Source organism: Argopecten irradians, chromosome 2, assembly GCF_041381155.1.
Source record: "Argopecten irradians isolate NY chromosome 2, Ai_NY, whole genome shotgun sequence".
Classification (NCBI taxonomy): Eukaryota; Metazoa; Mollusca; class Bivalvia; order Pectinida; family Pectinidae; genus Argopecten; species Argopecten irradians.
This window is the reverse complement of record NC_091135.1, coordinates 64,281,374-64,296,371: the sequence shown is the minus strand read 5'-3', so window position 1 is coordinate 64,296,371 and position 14,998 is coordinate 64,281,374. Positions and strand designations below refer to the sequence as shown.

General features: G+C 38.1%; 1 protein-coding gene across 1 annotated transcript; it reads left to right on the top strand.

The window, feature by feature from the left end:
* The first annotated feature begins 5,093 nt into the window (after positions 1-5,093).
* On the top strand, positions 5,094-5,975 carry LOC138316791 (uncharacterized). Its single transcript, XM_069258447.1, has one exon. The coding sequence runs from the start codon at positions 5,094-5,096 to the stop codon at positions 5,973-5,975; it is 882 nt and encodes a 293-aa protein (XP_069114548.1).
* Positions 5,976-14,998: the final 9,023 nt, after the last annotated feature.

Genomic DNA, 14,998 nt, shown 5'->3' with positions numbered 1-14,998 from the left:
TAAGGATACAGCATGTAATTCACATTAAAGTGTATAAATATATCAACTCCTCTTTTTTCAATTAATACATGATTAAGCATAATATGATTTACACATCTTGTACACATAGACAACAGATTTTATTCTGAAATCATTCAGTTCTTCTTCACTAATAGTGAAGGAAACATTCCCTCCAATCAATATATGAAATATCTGTACATCTGTAAGCGAGTGTAAATATACACTAAACAATATATCACTGATATTAACTATGCAACACCAAAGTTGGTCTCTCAACTCAGAGGTATATGAACATTGTAGAACTAAATGTGTCATAGGGTCCGTGTACGGAAACCCACATTTATGACATAATTCCATCGTATTCAAACTACGTATAGTTATAACTATTTTCATTATATAATGTATTATTTCTCTGTATTGAGGGAACAAAAGCGCTAGCTTCCATAAAATATAAGGTTTAAGTTCGTTATGTAATTCACGAAATCTTCTAAAGTCTGTATCAATTTTCATATGTTCATTAAAATTATGCTCCTCAAATTTTATAACAGCATTGTAAACTATTTTTTCCAAACAACATTCTTTCTAAAAGTTCCGGTTTCAAAAAATGTTTTTAACTCTTTATATAATGAGTACTTGTTCAATATTTCTACTATGTCAGGAATAAATCCCTTTTGGTATGTTCTACCTAGACGAAAAAGAAGGAGTCTAGTAGTAAAAACTTTAAAAACAAGAGATGTTGGTTTCATTCTACATAATCTTCCAAAAAATAACAATTTTCTGGTGTCTATATACGCTTCAATAGAGGTCCAACCAAGTAATGATGTGCACATATCCGTTCTGGTCCTCTTTTCGAATCCCTGTATCGATTTAACAATGTGTCGTCAGCAAAAAGTTTAATTGTACAGTTTAGCATGTCTGGCATGTCATTGACATAGATCAAGAAGAGGATTGGTCCTAGTACACTCCCCTGCGGTACTCCACTTGTAACTGGATGGGGTTCTGATGTTGCTCCATTTACCGTTACTCGTTGTGTCATGTTGTCGAGAAAGGCTTTGATCCATCCCAACAGTTTACCGTTGATTCCGTACTGTTTTAATTTATGGAGGAGGAATTTGTGCGAGACTTTGTCGAAAGCCTTGCTAAAGTCCAGATAAATGACATCAACACTTTTTCCTGAATCTATGCTTTTGGTCCAGTTTTCCATGGATTCTAGTAACTGAGTGACACACGATTTTCCAGATCTGAAGCCATGTTGATGAGGAGTAAATAGGTTGTTGATATCCATATAAGCTACAATTTCATCCCTCACTATCCGTTGCATGATTTTTGATGGGACTGATGTTAGGCTAATTGGTCTGTAATTGCTAGGATCGTTTTTTGCTCCCTTTTTGAATAATGGAGTGACTATGGCTTCTTTCCATGCTGATGGTAATTTACAGTTTTGTAGGGACTTCTTAAAAATAATTTTCAAAGGTCCTTTTAGTTCTTCTGCTGCTTCGGTTATAAACTTTGGGTGAATGTTGTCAGGGCCAGGAGACTTGTTTGGGTTAATATTCTTAATGGCTTTTAGTACCTTTTCTTCTGTAATATCTATGTTGACTATGTCGTCTTGTTGATGTCTTCGGGGAAAGGGAGGTAATTCGACATCTTGGTCTTTGACAAATACACTTGCAAAGTAGTTGTTTAATGTATCAGCTGTTTCCTTGTTGTTGGTTGATAGTTCGCCATTTGTTTTTTTTTTATTTCTCCTATGGTTGATTTTACTCTGGATTTGGATTTGACATGAGACCAGAATAGTTTTGGGTTTGTTTTGATCTTCCCGGCAAGGTCCTTTTCGTAGTTGTATTTCGAGGATCGAATTTGTTTTGTAGCAATGTTTCTGGCAGATTTGTAAAGTATGAAGTTATCTTCTGTCTTACAATGTAAGTATTTAATCCAGCGACGGTTTTTAGCTCGGATGGCTGACTTGGCCTCGTGACTCAATTCACGGTTTTGAGGTTTGTTGGTGTTTCTCCCCTTACTCACTGGTATAAATTTCTCTATAATGTTGTTAAAATGAACAGTAAGGGAATTCCAAGCTACATCAACATCTTGGATTGAGTCTAAGCGATGACAGTCTATCTTGGCTAGGTTACTTTTTATCTCTGTGTACTGACCCTTGAAGAAATTTCGATGAGTTGAAGTTTGGTACTCTAGAGGTGTTTCCTTGTAACAATAAAGTCTAAACTGGAGACTTAGATGGTCACTTTTCCCCAGTCCTGATTCATAGGATATGTCTCGTATCATTTCTTCTTCGTTGGTAAAAATGAGGTCTAAAGTAGATGGAGTCTGATTTACTCGGTAACGTGTTGGACTAGTTACGTGTTGGATCAGGAAATTGTCACGTGTTGCTTCTAGGAATTTTGTTGCTGGGTTATTTAGGCCTGACAGTGATATCTGGTTTTTCCAATCAATCTCCTTGTAATTAAAGTCACCGAGTAGCAATATGTGTGAGTAGCATTTTGTGTTTCCCAGACTGTCTATCAACTCGTTCAGATGTTTATTGTTGTCTTCTGGGCTGTTTGGGCTTCTATACACACAGCATATCAAAAGTTCATCTTTTTCGTTGAGTTTTACAGAGATTGTAGTATATTCTTGAAAAGGTATGTGCTGATCAGTTTTTTCAGCATTCAGTGTATCTCTGGTGTAGATTACTACTCCTCTGTGACTGACTGTTGAGATATTAGTTGTGTAGTATCTCAGATGGTAGGAATCCTCGTCGAGATGAAGGCTTGTATGTTTTGGAAAAATTTCAGTTAAACAGATGATATCTGGCTTGATGATATCTTATTGCGATTAAAGGAATTTAAAGAAAGAAAACAGGTACAGTCAATTTTACCTTTTCAAACTCTTTCGGACGATGAATTTTTAACGTACTGAAAACTGACCAATGCCAAATTCAGCTGAATTCTATCAGGAGATAAAATACACTAATGAAAATTACAGTAAAAAGCCTTTCGGACAAGTGTGAAAAACTTAAACGGGAAAAGATTAACATGGATGAAGAAATATGTAAACTTAAACAGCAATTGGACAATTCGGATAACATAGAAAATAAACAGAATTCATGGGCAGCTCAACACAAGGAATTTGAAAAAGCTATAGACGCGACAAGAAAATGAAAGCGAAAGACTTCGAAATAAGTATTTTAGGAATAGATTTAGACCAGGCCAGAGAATACTACGCTGGAGCCAGAAGGGAGAATGACAGATTGGCAAGTGAAAACTACCAGCTACAAGACGAAGTCGCATCTTTAAAAAGAAAACAAAATTCGGATGTAATTAAAATTCACCAAGTTCCCTCTGTCCAAATCGTGAACAGCTTATCCCACCAAAATCATCAAAGCCATGTTCAACAATCGAGACAAGGTAACAGTACTAGTAATCCCACGCGCCGTGGAAATCGTCAAAAGAGGACTGATACCCGCAGCTCCTGGTGGTGTGATAATCCCCGACAAATGCCACCAGGCTTTGTTCCAAACTTCAAACCGACAAATCTAAGATGAGACATTTATGTGATGTATAACTACAATTATTCTTAGAATGCACCTATCAAACTTCTTAGAGATGACCATTAGCAAGTTTGTTTAAGGATTTGTGCAACCATTTTTTATACGTCAGGATATTGCTTTGGATGGATGAAAAATTAAGTCCCACTTAACGAATCGCATAGGTCGTGATTTACGGGTAGTGTCGACTACGGTTCAGAGATAATGAGCTAGGCGGTCACGTAGTCTTTTGATGTCTCAGTAGTCCGCGGCTACACTACTATACATCTATACAGCACATACACGTCACAACGTTAGATCTACATTTTGAGTTGTTCGAGTAAATGGTTATTCTAGCTTTATGATGTAGGTATTTTCAGTTTCAAAACATTCCATTTACACCATTTCAAACATTCAAACAAGCATATATCTAACTTTGGATTAGATAATCAGTCCAATTTGATAGCGATATCAAAATGATGTTCGGATCAGTCTGGACTGAGATTTAGATAGCATATTATGTAAATTTCTGTGTAATAAAAAAAAAACCAGTATAATGTAACACTATCTTTTTACGAGTAAAATCCCAAAATTTAGCATGAACATATCTAGAATCCGTGTTTTTATTTCAAACTTCTGCCATAACGATGCAAACACGGCACAGTTTTTTAGTAAAAATAAAATGTGGACGGCTATCAGTTATGTGATATTGGAGTAACAGTACCGAACTTATGCCGAAAATGATATTTATATCTTTATTGTTGCCTTTGAAACTTTATCCATAACCTTTACCAGAAACATATATACATAGAGATTGGAAACTCCTCCTTTGTCTTTGTTGACTGGCAGCGGGACCTCCGGTTTATAGACATTTTCCCTTGGCTAACTACTTATGTATATATGTTTCTGCCTTTACTAAAAAGCAGAAATACACCAATGATATTCCTGATATATGTTTCTAAAATCATTTCAAAATTATACTAAATCCTTAAATTAGTATATTCATTATCGATCCTTTTGTATAGCATACCGGGATTTAATAGTATGATGTATGAACATTTATCGTATAATCCAAAAAGTAACCACATATAGTGTTCAAATGAAAAATGAAATTACTTGTATACAGGCATTATAAATAAATATAATATCTTGTACCTTTTCAAAAATATACTTAGTGATATTTAAATAAGTATATTTAGTGTGGTAATGCTGTAACCCTTCTTGTATGACTATACATGTAGATTCGAAACGGTGAAAATACATGCTTAGAATTTTTACTAATACCTTAGAAATTACGGGAGATTGGTATATGCCACGATTCCGTAATTGCAGTACTAGACTGAAATAATTTTTAAGATTAAATCTTTAGTTGAAATAGTTCTTAGAACCATTTTTGTGTCTGAATAAGTTAATTTCCATTATTGTTTTTACATCTTCATTTTAAAAATGGAGGTGACAATAAAAAAAAAAACTAGAGCATAGATGTACGGGGTACCATAATTCAAATCACAATCCAATTAGCGGATGTCCTAACCTGATTGACAGTAAGACAATAGCAAATGACAGTATGAAAGTTACCACAGAGACACACGAAACCAAGATCAAGGAAATTAAAAAACAGTGCTATAGCGATCAAGTAAATACGTCTGTCGCTTTAGAGAAAGTATGTAAAGAGAGAAATGAACTACAATCCATGCTAACAGATTTACAGTGTCGATCTATGAAATCTAACCTCGTCTTCTTAGGTCTTAATGAAGTACCCCGTGAGGACACAGAGGGAGTTGTGAGATCATTTTTATACAACGAACTCGGTATCACAGAGAACATTGATTTTGGCAACGTCCATAGATTCGGGAAGAGGAAGTCAGGAAGGCCGCGTCCTATTGTTGCTAGGTTCATCTACCAACGCCAGCACGGGCTGGTTCTATCACTGACCCACAAGCTGCACGGGTCGCGTTATAGTATAAATGAGCAGTTCCCTGCCGTTGTCGAGGATGTCAGGAGGAAGCTTTACCCAGTCGCCAAACGACTTCGTAGAGAGCGCCATAGGGTAAAATTTATCCGGGACAGAATGTATGTTGACGGTGTTCTTTACACGGGGCCTGAGGCTTCCGCACCTCAACCGGTTCAACAAACGAGCCAAGTGTTTCATGATTCTGAAACCTTACAGCATAATAGGCGACGACCTAAGAAACGTACACGCCCTCCATCTACGCCTACGTCGTTATCGGGAGGTCCAGTCAGAGGTATTACAACCGATAACAAGTTCCAGCCCCTAGACCTTACATCTCGCGATGCGACAGCGGTGTCTGGACCATCAGACCCGTCTGACAATACCGGAAGATCTCAGAGAGATAGCGATGATGTCACACCACAACAGCACGCTACTACGTCATCTATGCAAAGCTCGGATCCTGAACTTGACGAAACCCACGTTAAACAAGTATAGAGGTTACAGGAGGGTAATACCTCATTAACTATATGTAGCTGGAATGTCCAGCGCAATTTAAGACTTAAGCTGGAAAATATAGACTTTTGTAATGTATTTAACAAAACAGATATTGTGTTTTTGTCAGAATGTTGGTTAGATAATGACTCCAACCTTGTAATAGATGGTTTTGAATTTTGTAAACCAGTCATTAGAGCAAAGTGTAAAGGTGGAGGTATCGTTTGCTTACTCAAAGCATGGCTTTGTCCGTTCGTGTCAGTAGAAATGATAGAATTAGATAGTATTATGTGGATCAGAATAGATGGCTCTCTCTTTGATGATAAGAAAGATGTTTATGTGGCTTTTACCTATATTCCACCAGAGAGATCTATTTTCTATGGTTCCTATGATGAAGATATATTCCAGGTGTTAGAGAATGGGGTTGGTCATTATAGTGAGAAAGGTCATGTTTTTGTTATTGGTGACCTGAACAGTCGGACTGGAGTAGAACCAGATTTTATAACATTCGACAATATGTATATGCACAATAACATAGATAGTTTAAACGACGGCTTTATATCTTATAACGTAGAACAGACTGTCCCTGAACGTAAATCCGAAGATATACGACTTAATACGTTTGGACGTAGTCTTATTGAACTATGTAAATCTACCGGTTTAAAGATTGTCAATGGTCGTTCATCTGGAGATAGAAATGGTAAGATCACGTTTTATAATACACATGGTACAAGTGTAATTGACTATGTGCTTGCTGATATAATGGCTTTGTCAAATGTTACCAGTTTTAGTGTAGGCTGCTTTAATGAATTCTCAGATCATGCACCTATATATGCTACCCTGAATTGTCAAAAGACAATAAGTGATAAATGTAATTGTTGCTCAGATGATATTAAGCATCCTGTCATGAATGTAGTCTGGTCTCATGAGGCCAAAGAGAATGAACGTATTTTAGAAAACATGCATCTAATTGAGAGATCTGTAGATCAGCTATGTAATACTAAGGAAAGTATCGACGATTGTTTGGATAATTTTGTTAAATGTACGCGTTCTTTGTTTGATCAGTTTTGCTTACGTCGACGAGAAATAGTAAACTGTACTTGTTCTTGTCATTGTTTAAAGTCTACTAAGAAAGTACCTGATAAACCATGGTTTGATGATAATTGTAGGCGGTTATACTCTAATTATAAATCTGCTCTGACTATTTTTAATAGAGACAGATCATTCACTAACAGGATAGGTCTATCGGAGGCTAAAAAATGTTATAAGTCATTTGAAGCGAAGACTAAGCGTTCTTATATGAGAATGCAAGGTAACATGATGGATTTACTAAAGCGCAATAACCCTAAGGAATTATATAAAACCTTTGCAAAGCGGAATGTCAGTAGTGTTGGAGATATAACATTAGATGAGTTTTTTTCTTCATTTCAAGAGTCTTGCTGGAGATCATATCACGTATGACACTGATAGTAGCTTGGATGGTAAAAATCTCGATAATGTTTTTCCTGAATTAGACGTGGATTTTGAATTAGATGAAGTTATTCAGGCAATTAAAGGTCTGTCTAGAAATAAGTCGGCTGGTACCGATATGATACTAAATGAGTACATGATTGAATATAAAACCATTTTTGCACCTGTTCTGTTAAAATTGTTTAATAGTATTATGGAAGTCGGATATTTTCCCGATTCCTGGGCTCAAGGTATAATTATTCCTGTATATAAAAAAGGTGATAAGAACAATGTAAATAACTATAGAGGTATTACATTGATTAGTCATGTAGCAAAGTTATTTACCAGTCTTTTGAACAAAAGGCTGTTAAAATGGAGCGAATCTGTATCTGCTGTTACAGATGCGCAATTTGGTTTTAAACCCGGTTTCGGTACTCGTGATGCTGTATTTGCATTAAGTAGTCTAATTACTAATACTTTACAACAAAATAAAAAGCTTTATTGTGTATTTGTCGATTACAGTAAAGCATTTGATAGCATTGTACATAATAAGCTTTGGCTTAAACTATGGCGATGTGGAATTAGGGGTAGATTGTTGAAAGTGATTATATCAATTTATGATAATGTAAAATCATGTACAAAATTAAGTGGAAAACTATCTGCAATGTTCGATTTACATGTCGGACTCTTACAAGGGGAATCTTTGTCTCCGATACTTTATTCTCTTTTTGTTAATGATATAGAAAGTGAATTGATAAACTCCAACTGTCAAAGCTATCAACTGCAACTTTTAAATTTGTTCATACTTATGTATGCTGACGATACAGTTTTGTTTACTGAAGATGCTACTGACCTGCAAAACATGTTAGATTGTCTGCAAAATTATGCAAATAAATGGAGTTTATCTGTTAATATAAATAAAACCAAAATAGTTGTTTTTAGAAAAAGTAAACGTCTACAGGCTAATGAGTACTGGACCTTTCAAGGAAGGGCTATAGATATTGTTGATAATTTTTGTTACTTGGGGCTAGTTTTCAATTATAATGGAAGATTTACTCTAGCGCTTAATACTTTAGCATCACAAGGAAGAAAGTCATACTATCTCCTTAATAGTAGAATGAAAAAATACATGCTTAATGTTGAAACAAAATTATCCTTATTTGATACTTATGTTTCATGTGTGCTTAATTACTGTTGCGAGGTATGGGGCTCGCACCCAGCACCTAAGATTGAATCTGTACATCTTTTATTCCTGAAGAGTCTATTGAATGTGAAAAAAACAGTCAATAGTTCTATGGTGTATTTTGAGACTGGACGGTTTACTTTACATATACAGCGTAAAATAATGGTGATGAAATATTGGTTAAAGCTATTAAGAACAGATAACTGTATTTTAAAGTCATGCTATAATGCTCTATTTGAGCTCATTATGAAAAAGCCTAATTATAAATTAAATTGGTTGTATGATGTAAAAAATGATTTAGGCAGATGTGGTTTCAACAATATTTGGATTGCTCAGAATGTAGATAATGAAAAACACTTTTTGGAATTGTATTCACAGCGCTTGCATGATATATTTATTCAGGAACTGCGTTGCGCATTTGACGTGTCTCCTAAATGTGAAATTTATAAACATCTTGTTGATAACTTTGAAATTCAATTTTATTTAAAGAAGCCTTTGAATTCTAAAACTAAACAAATATTGAGTAAATATCGCATGCAAGCCCACTCTCTGCAAATTGAAGCTGGCCGTTATAACGCCGTTCCCAGAGGCGATAGACTTTGTACTGTTTGTGACAAAAATGATGTAGAAGATGAAATGCATTTTGTATTACTATGTCCTGCTTATTCTGAGTTACGTAAAAAGTTTATAAAAACTTATTACCACAAACACCCAAGTGTATATAAATTAATTATGTTATTTTCATCTAAAAATGTAAAGAGCTTAAATCTGTTGGGGAAATATTTGATCCAGGCAACAGAAAAAAGGAAAATTATCATTAATCAGCAGTAGTATATATATCATACTCATGTATTAATCATTTTGTTTAATTTGGTATGAAGTATATCGGAATTATCCTCCGCCATCTTGAAACATAACAACGATCATTGTCTTATGTATTTGTGTATTGGTTAAACCTATATGCTGTATTGCATTTGGAAAATAAAAAACTTGAAAAACTTGAAACTAACCTGATTGACAGTAAGACAATAGCAAATACCCGATATGGTCCACCGAATAGCAAATTGCCCGCGGCCAGGTGAGTTCGATGAATAGCGTTGTGTACAGGTAAACAACATCCTGGTCCAGGTATTACATAACCATCAAACCAAAGGCATGGCTAATTACATATCTATATTGGAGTATCTACTCGTATATCGATTAAAAATTGAAAGCGACCGCACGGTCTGAAAAATAGTTTGTTTTGCTTAATATCTCAATATTTAGATCTTTAATAATATCAAAAATAAATTCTTTATACCACATATTGAAACGTTTTACGGTATTGTAATAAATGTATCTCGATTTATTGGGTTAGCAACACACAACACAATGTTTGTAATGATCAATCATCGGTGTGTATGTACGTCAATACTTTAATTAAGGATTTCTTACTGAATTGTTACGTAAAATTTCATTTTACAGTCACAAACTTTGTAATTCACAATGTATCAAAGATACAGACTACAGGTAAATATTATCTAATCAAAGCTTATTCGTTGCTGAACTCCTCAACAAAAAATCCGAAACTTTTATTTCTGTATGGATTTTCTTTCATAATTACACGAAGATACCTGCTATCAGAGCATAAATTAAAGTATTTGAAACATCGAATATCACTCTTTTTGTTATTTACATTCGAGCCAAAGTTATTGTACGATTAACTTCCCCTAAAAGTAATGATAAAAAATCGTTGATCGGCTTTTCCTGTGACCGTCGATATAAGTGATAGCACATCAGTTATAGTACAGCTATAAGCCACGGACTATTTGACGTCACACGGTTAATAAGAGCTAGAAAATATGCATAAGTTTGGACCTCGATATCAACGGCTTACAGGTTATTCCGGTCGCGTGTGGCACGGAGAGGTTTCTACACGTGCTAATATTAGAAATTATCATTTTTGACTGCACAAATCCTATGGAGTTGATCTATATTACCTCGCCGTAGTTAACGTCATACCATTAGCATCTTGCATGACTGGTTATAAAAACGACATCTCTATTTACACTATAATAAATTATGCAAAAAGTTGATTTTTCATCATGGGTAGTATGTAAAAGGTAAACATGTCTGATAAATTAATGAGATAGGGTAATTATCAAACATCTTTAATATTGTACCCACCTGACAAAGTCTGTACCCACCTGACAAAGTCTGTACCCACCTGACAAAGTCTGTACCTACCTGACAAAGTCTGTACCTACCTGACAAAGTCTGTACCCACCTGACAAAGTCTGTACCTACCTAACAAAGTCTGTACCTACCTGACAAAGTCTGTACCCACCTGACAAAGTCTGTACCTACCTGACAAAGTCTGTACCCACCTGACAAAATCTGTACCTACCTGACAAAATCTGTACCTACCTGACAAAGTCTGTACCCACCTGACAAAGTCTGTACCTACCTAACAAAGTCTGTACCTACCTAACAAAGTCTGTACCCACCTGACAAAGTCTGTACCCACCTAACAAAGTCTGTACCTACCTGACAAAGTCTGTATCCACCTGACAAAGTTTGTACCCACCTGACAAAGTCTGTACCCACCTGACAAAGTCTGTACCCACCTAACAAAGTCTGTACCCACCTGACAAAGTCTGTACCCACCTGACAAAGTCTGTACCCACCTAACAAAGTCTGTACCCACCTGACAAAGTCTGTACCCACCTGACAAAGTCTGTACCTACCTGACAAAAGTCTGTACCACCTGACAAAGTCTGTACTACTGTGACAAAGTCTGTACACCTGACAAAGTCTGTACCTACCTGACAAAGTCTGTTCCTACTTGACAAAGTCTGTACAAACCTGACAATGTCTGTACCCACCTGACAAAGTCTGTACCTACCTGACAAAGTCTGTACCCACCTGACAAAGTCTGTACCTACCTGACAAAGTCTGTACCTACCTGACAAAGTCTGTACCTACCTGACAAAGTCTGTACCCACCTGACAAAGTCTGTACCCACCTGACAAAAGTCTGTACCTACCTGACAAAGTCTGTACCTACCCTGACAAAGTCTGTACCCACCTGACAAAGTCTGTACCCACCTGACAAAGTCTGTACCCACCTAACAAAGTCTGTACCCACCTGACAAAGTCTGTACCCACCTGACAAAGTCTGTACCCACCTGACAAAGTCTGTACCTACCTGACAAAGTCTGTTCCCACCTGACAAAGTCTGTACCCACCTACCTGTACCCACCTGACAAAGTCTGTACCCACCTGACAAAGTCTGTACCCACCTGACAAAGTCTGTACCCACGCTGACACCTGACAAAGTCTGTACCTACCTGACAAAGTCTGTACACAAAGTCCTGACAAAGTCTGTACCTACCTGACAAAGTCTGTACCCACCTGACAAAAGTCTGTACCTTACCTGACAAAGTCTGTACTACTGACAAAGTCTGTACCTACCTGACAAAGTCTGTACCTACCTGACAAAGTCTGTACCCCACCTGACAAAAACTGTACCTACCTGACAAAGTCTGTATACCACCTGACAAAAGTCTGTACCCACCTGACAAAGTCTGTACCTACCTGACAAAGTCTGTACCTACCAATACAAAGTCTGAACCCTACCTTACAAAGTCTGTACCCTACCTGACAAAGTGTGGAACCCCCACCTAATAAAGTCCTACCTGTCAAAGTCAACACCTTAGTCTGTACCCACCTGACAAAGTTCTATACCTACATCCTGACAAGTCTGTACCCATACCCACCTCTGTACACTCTGTACCTTCCTGACAATGTCTGAACCTACCGGACAAAGTCTGTAACAACCTGACAAAATCTGTACCCAACTGACAAAGTCTGTACCTACTGACAAATTCCCACCTGACAAAGTACCTACCTGTCTGTACTGACAAGAGTACCTACCTGACAAAGTCTGTACCCACATGACAAAATCACACTCCACCTGACAAATCGTAAGTATGTACCTACTTGACAAAAAGTCTGTACCTACCTGACAAAGTCTGTACCCACCTGACAAAGTCTGTACCCACCTGACAAAGTCTGTACCCACCTGACAAAGTCTGTACCTACCTGACAAAGTCTGTACCCACCTGACAAAGTCTGTACCCACCTGACAAAGTCTGTACCTACCTGACAAAGTCTGTACCCACCTGACAAAGTCTGTACCTACCTGACAAAGTCTGTACCTACCTGACAAAGTCTGTACCTACCTGACAAAGTCTGTATCCACCTGACAAAGTTTGTACCCACCTGACAAAGTCTGTACCCACCTGACAAAGTCTGTACCCACCTGACAAAGTCTGTACCCACCTGACAAAGTCTGTACCCACCTAACAAAGTCTGTACCCACCTGACAAAGTATGTACCCACCTGACAAAGTCTGTACCTACCTGACAAAGTCTGTACCTTACCTGACAAAGTCTGTACCTACCTGACAAAGTATGTACCTACCTGACAAAATTCTGTACCTACCTGACAAAATCTGTACCTTACCTGACAAAGTCTGTACCTACCTGTTCTGTACCTACCCTAACAAAGTCTGTACCCCTACCTGACAAAGTCTGTACCCACCTGACAAAAGTCTGTACCCACCTGACAAAGTCTGTACCCACCTGACAAAGTCTGTACCTACCTGACAAAGTCTGTACCTACCTGACAAAGTCTGTACCTACCTGACAAAGTCTGTACCTACCTGACAAAGCCTGTTCCCACCTGACAAAGTCTGTATCCACCTGACAAAGTTTATACCCACCTGACAAAGTATGTACCTACCTAACAAAGTATGTACCTACCTGACAAAGCCTGTACCTACCTGACAAAGTCTGTACCCACCTGACAAAGTCTGTACCTACCTGACAAAGTCTGTACCTACCTGACAAAGTCTGTACCTACCTGACAAAGTCTGTACCCACCTGACAAAGTCTGTACCCACCTGACAAAGTCTGTACCTACCTGACAAAGTCTGTACCCACCTGACAAAAGTCTGTACCTACCTGGCAAAGTCTTTACCTACCTGACAAAGTCTGTACCCACCTGACAAAGTCTGTACCCACCTGACAAAGTCTGTACCTACCTGACAAAGTCTGTACCTACCTGACAAAGTCTGTACCCACCTGACAAAGTCTGTACCTACCTGACAAAGTCTGTACCCACCTGACAAAAGTCTGTACCTACCTGACAAAATTTGCACCTTCCTGACAAAGTCTGTTCCTACCTGACAAAGTCTGTACCCACCTGACAAAATCTGTACCTACCTGAACAAAGTCTGTACCCACCTGACAAAGTCTGTACCTACCTTGAACAAAGTCTGTACCTACCTAACAAAGTCTGTACCTACCTGACAAAGTCTGTACCCCACCTAACAAAGTCTGTACCTACCTGACAAAGTCTGTACCTACCTGACAAAGTCTGTACCTACCTGACAAAGTCTGTACCTACCTGACAAAGTCTGTACCTACCTGACAAAGTCTGTACCTACCTGACAAAGTCTGTACCCACCTGACAAAGTCTGTACCTACCTGACAAAGTCTGTACCTTACCTGACAAAGTCTGTACCCACTCCTGACAAAGTCTGTATACCTACCTTGACAAAGTCTGTACCCACCTGACAAAGTCTTGCTACCTACCTGACAAAGTCTGTACCCACCTGACAAAGTCTGTACCTACCTGACAAAGTCTGTACCTACCTGACAAAGTCTGTACCCACCTGACAAAGTCTGTACCTACCTGACAAAGTCTGTACCTACCTGACAAAGTCTGTACCTACCTGACAAAATCTGTACCTACCTGACAAAATCTGTACCTACCTGACAAAGTCTGTACCTACCTGACAAAGTCTGTACCTACCTGACAAAGTCTGTACCTACCTGACAAAGTCTGTACCTACCTGACAAAGTCTGTACCTACCTGACAAAGTCTGTACCTACCTGACAAAGTCTGTACCTACCTGACAAAGTCTGTACCCACCTGACAAAGTCTGTACCTACCTGACAAAGTCTGTACCCACCTGACAAAGTCTGTACCCACCTGACAAAGTCTGTACCCACCTGACAAAGTCTGTACCCACCTGACAAAGTCTGTACCCACCTGACAAAGTCTGTACCCACCTGACAAAGTCTGTACCTACCTGACAAAGTCTGTACCTACCTGACAAAGTCTGTACCTACCTGACAAAGTCTGTACCTACCTAACAAAGTCTGTACCTACCTGACAAAGTCTGTACCCACCTGACAAAGTCTGTACCTACCTGACAAAGTCTGTACCTACCTGACAAAGTCTGTACCTACCTGACAAAGTCTGTACCTATCCTGACAAAGTCTGTACCCACCTGACAAAGTCTTGTACCTACTGACAAAGTCTGTACCCACCTGACAAAGTCTGTA

Coding starts and splice junctions, on each gene's coding strand:
- LOC138316791 (XM_069258447.1), top strand. CDS start 5,094: ATGAAAGTTACCACAGAGACACACGAAACCAAGATCAAGGAAATTAAA.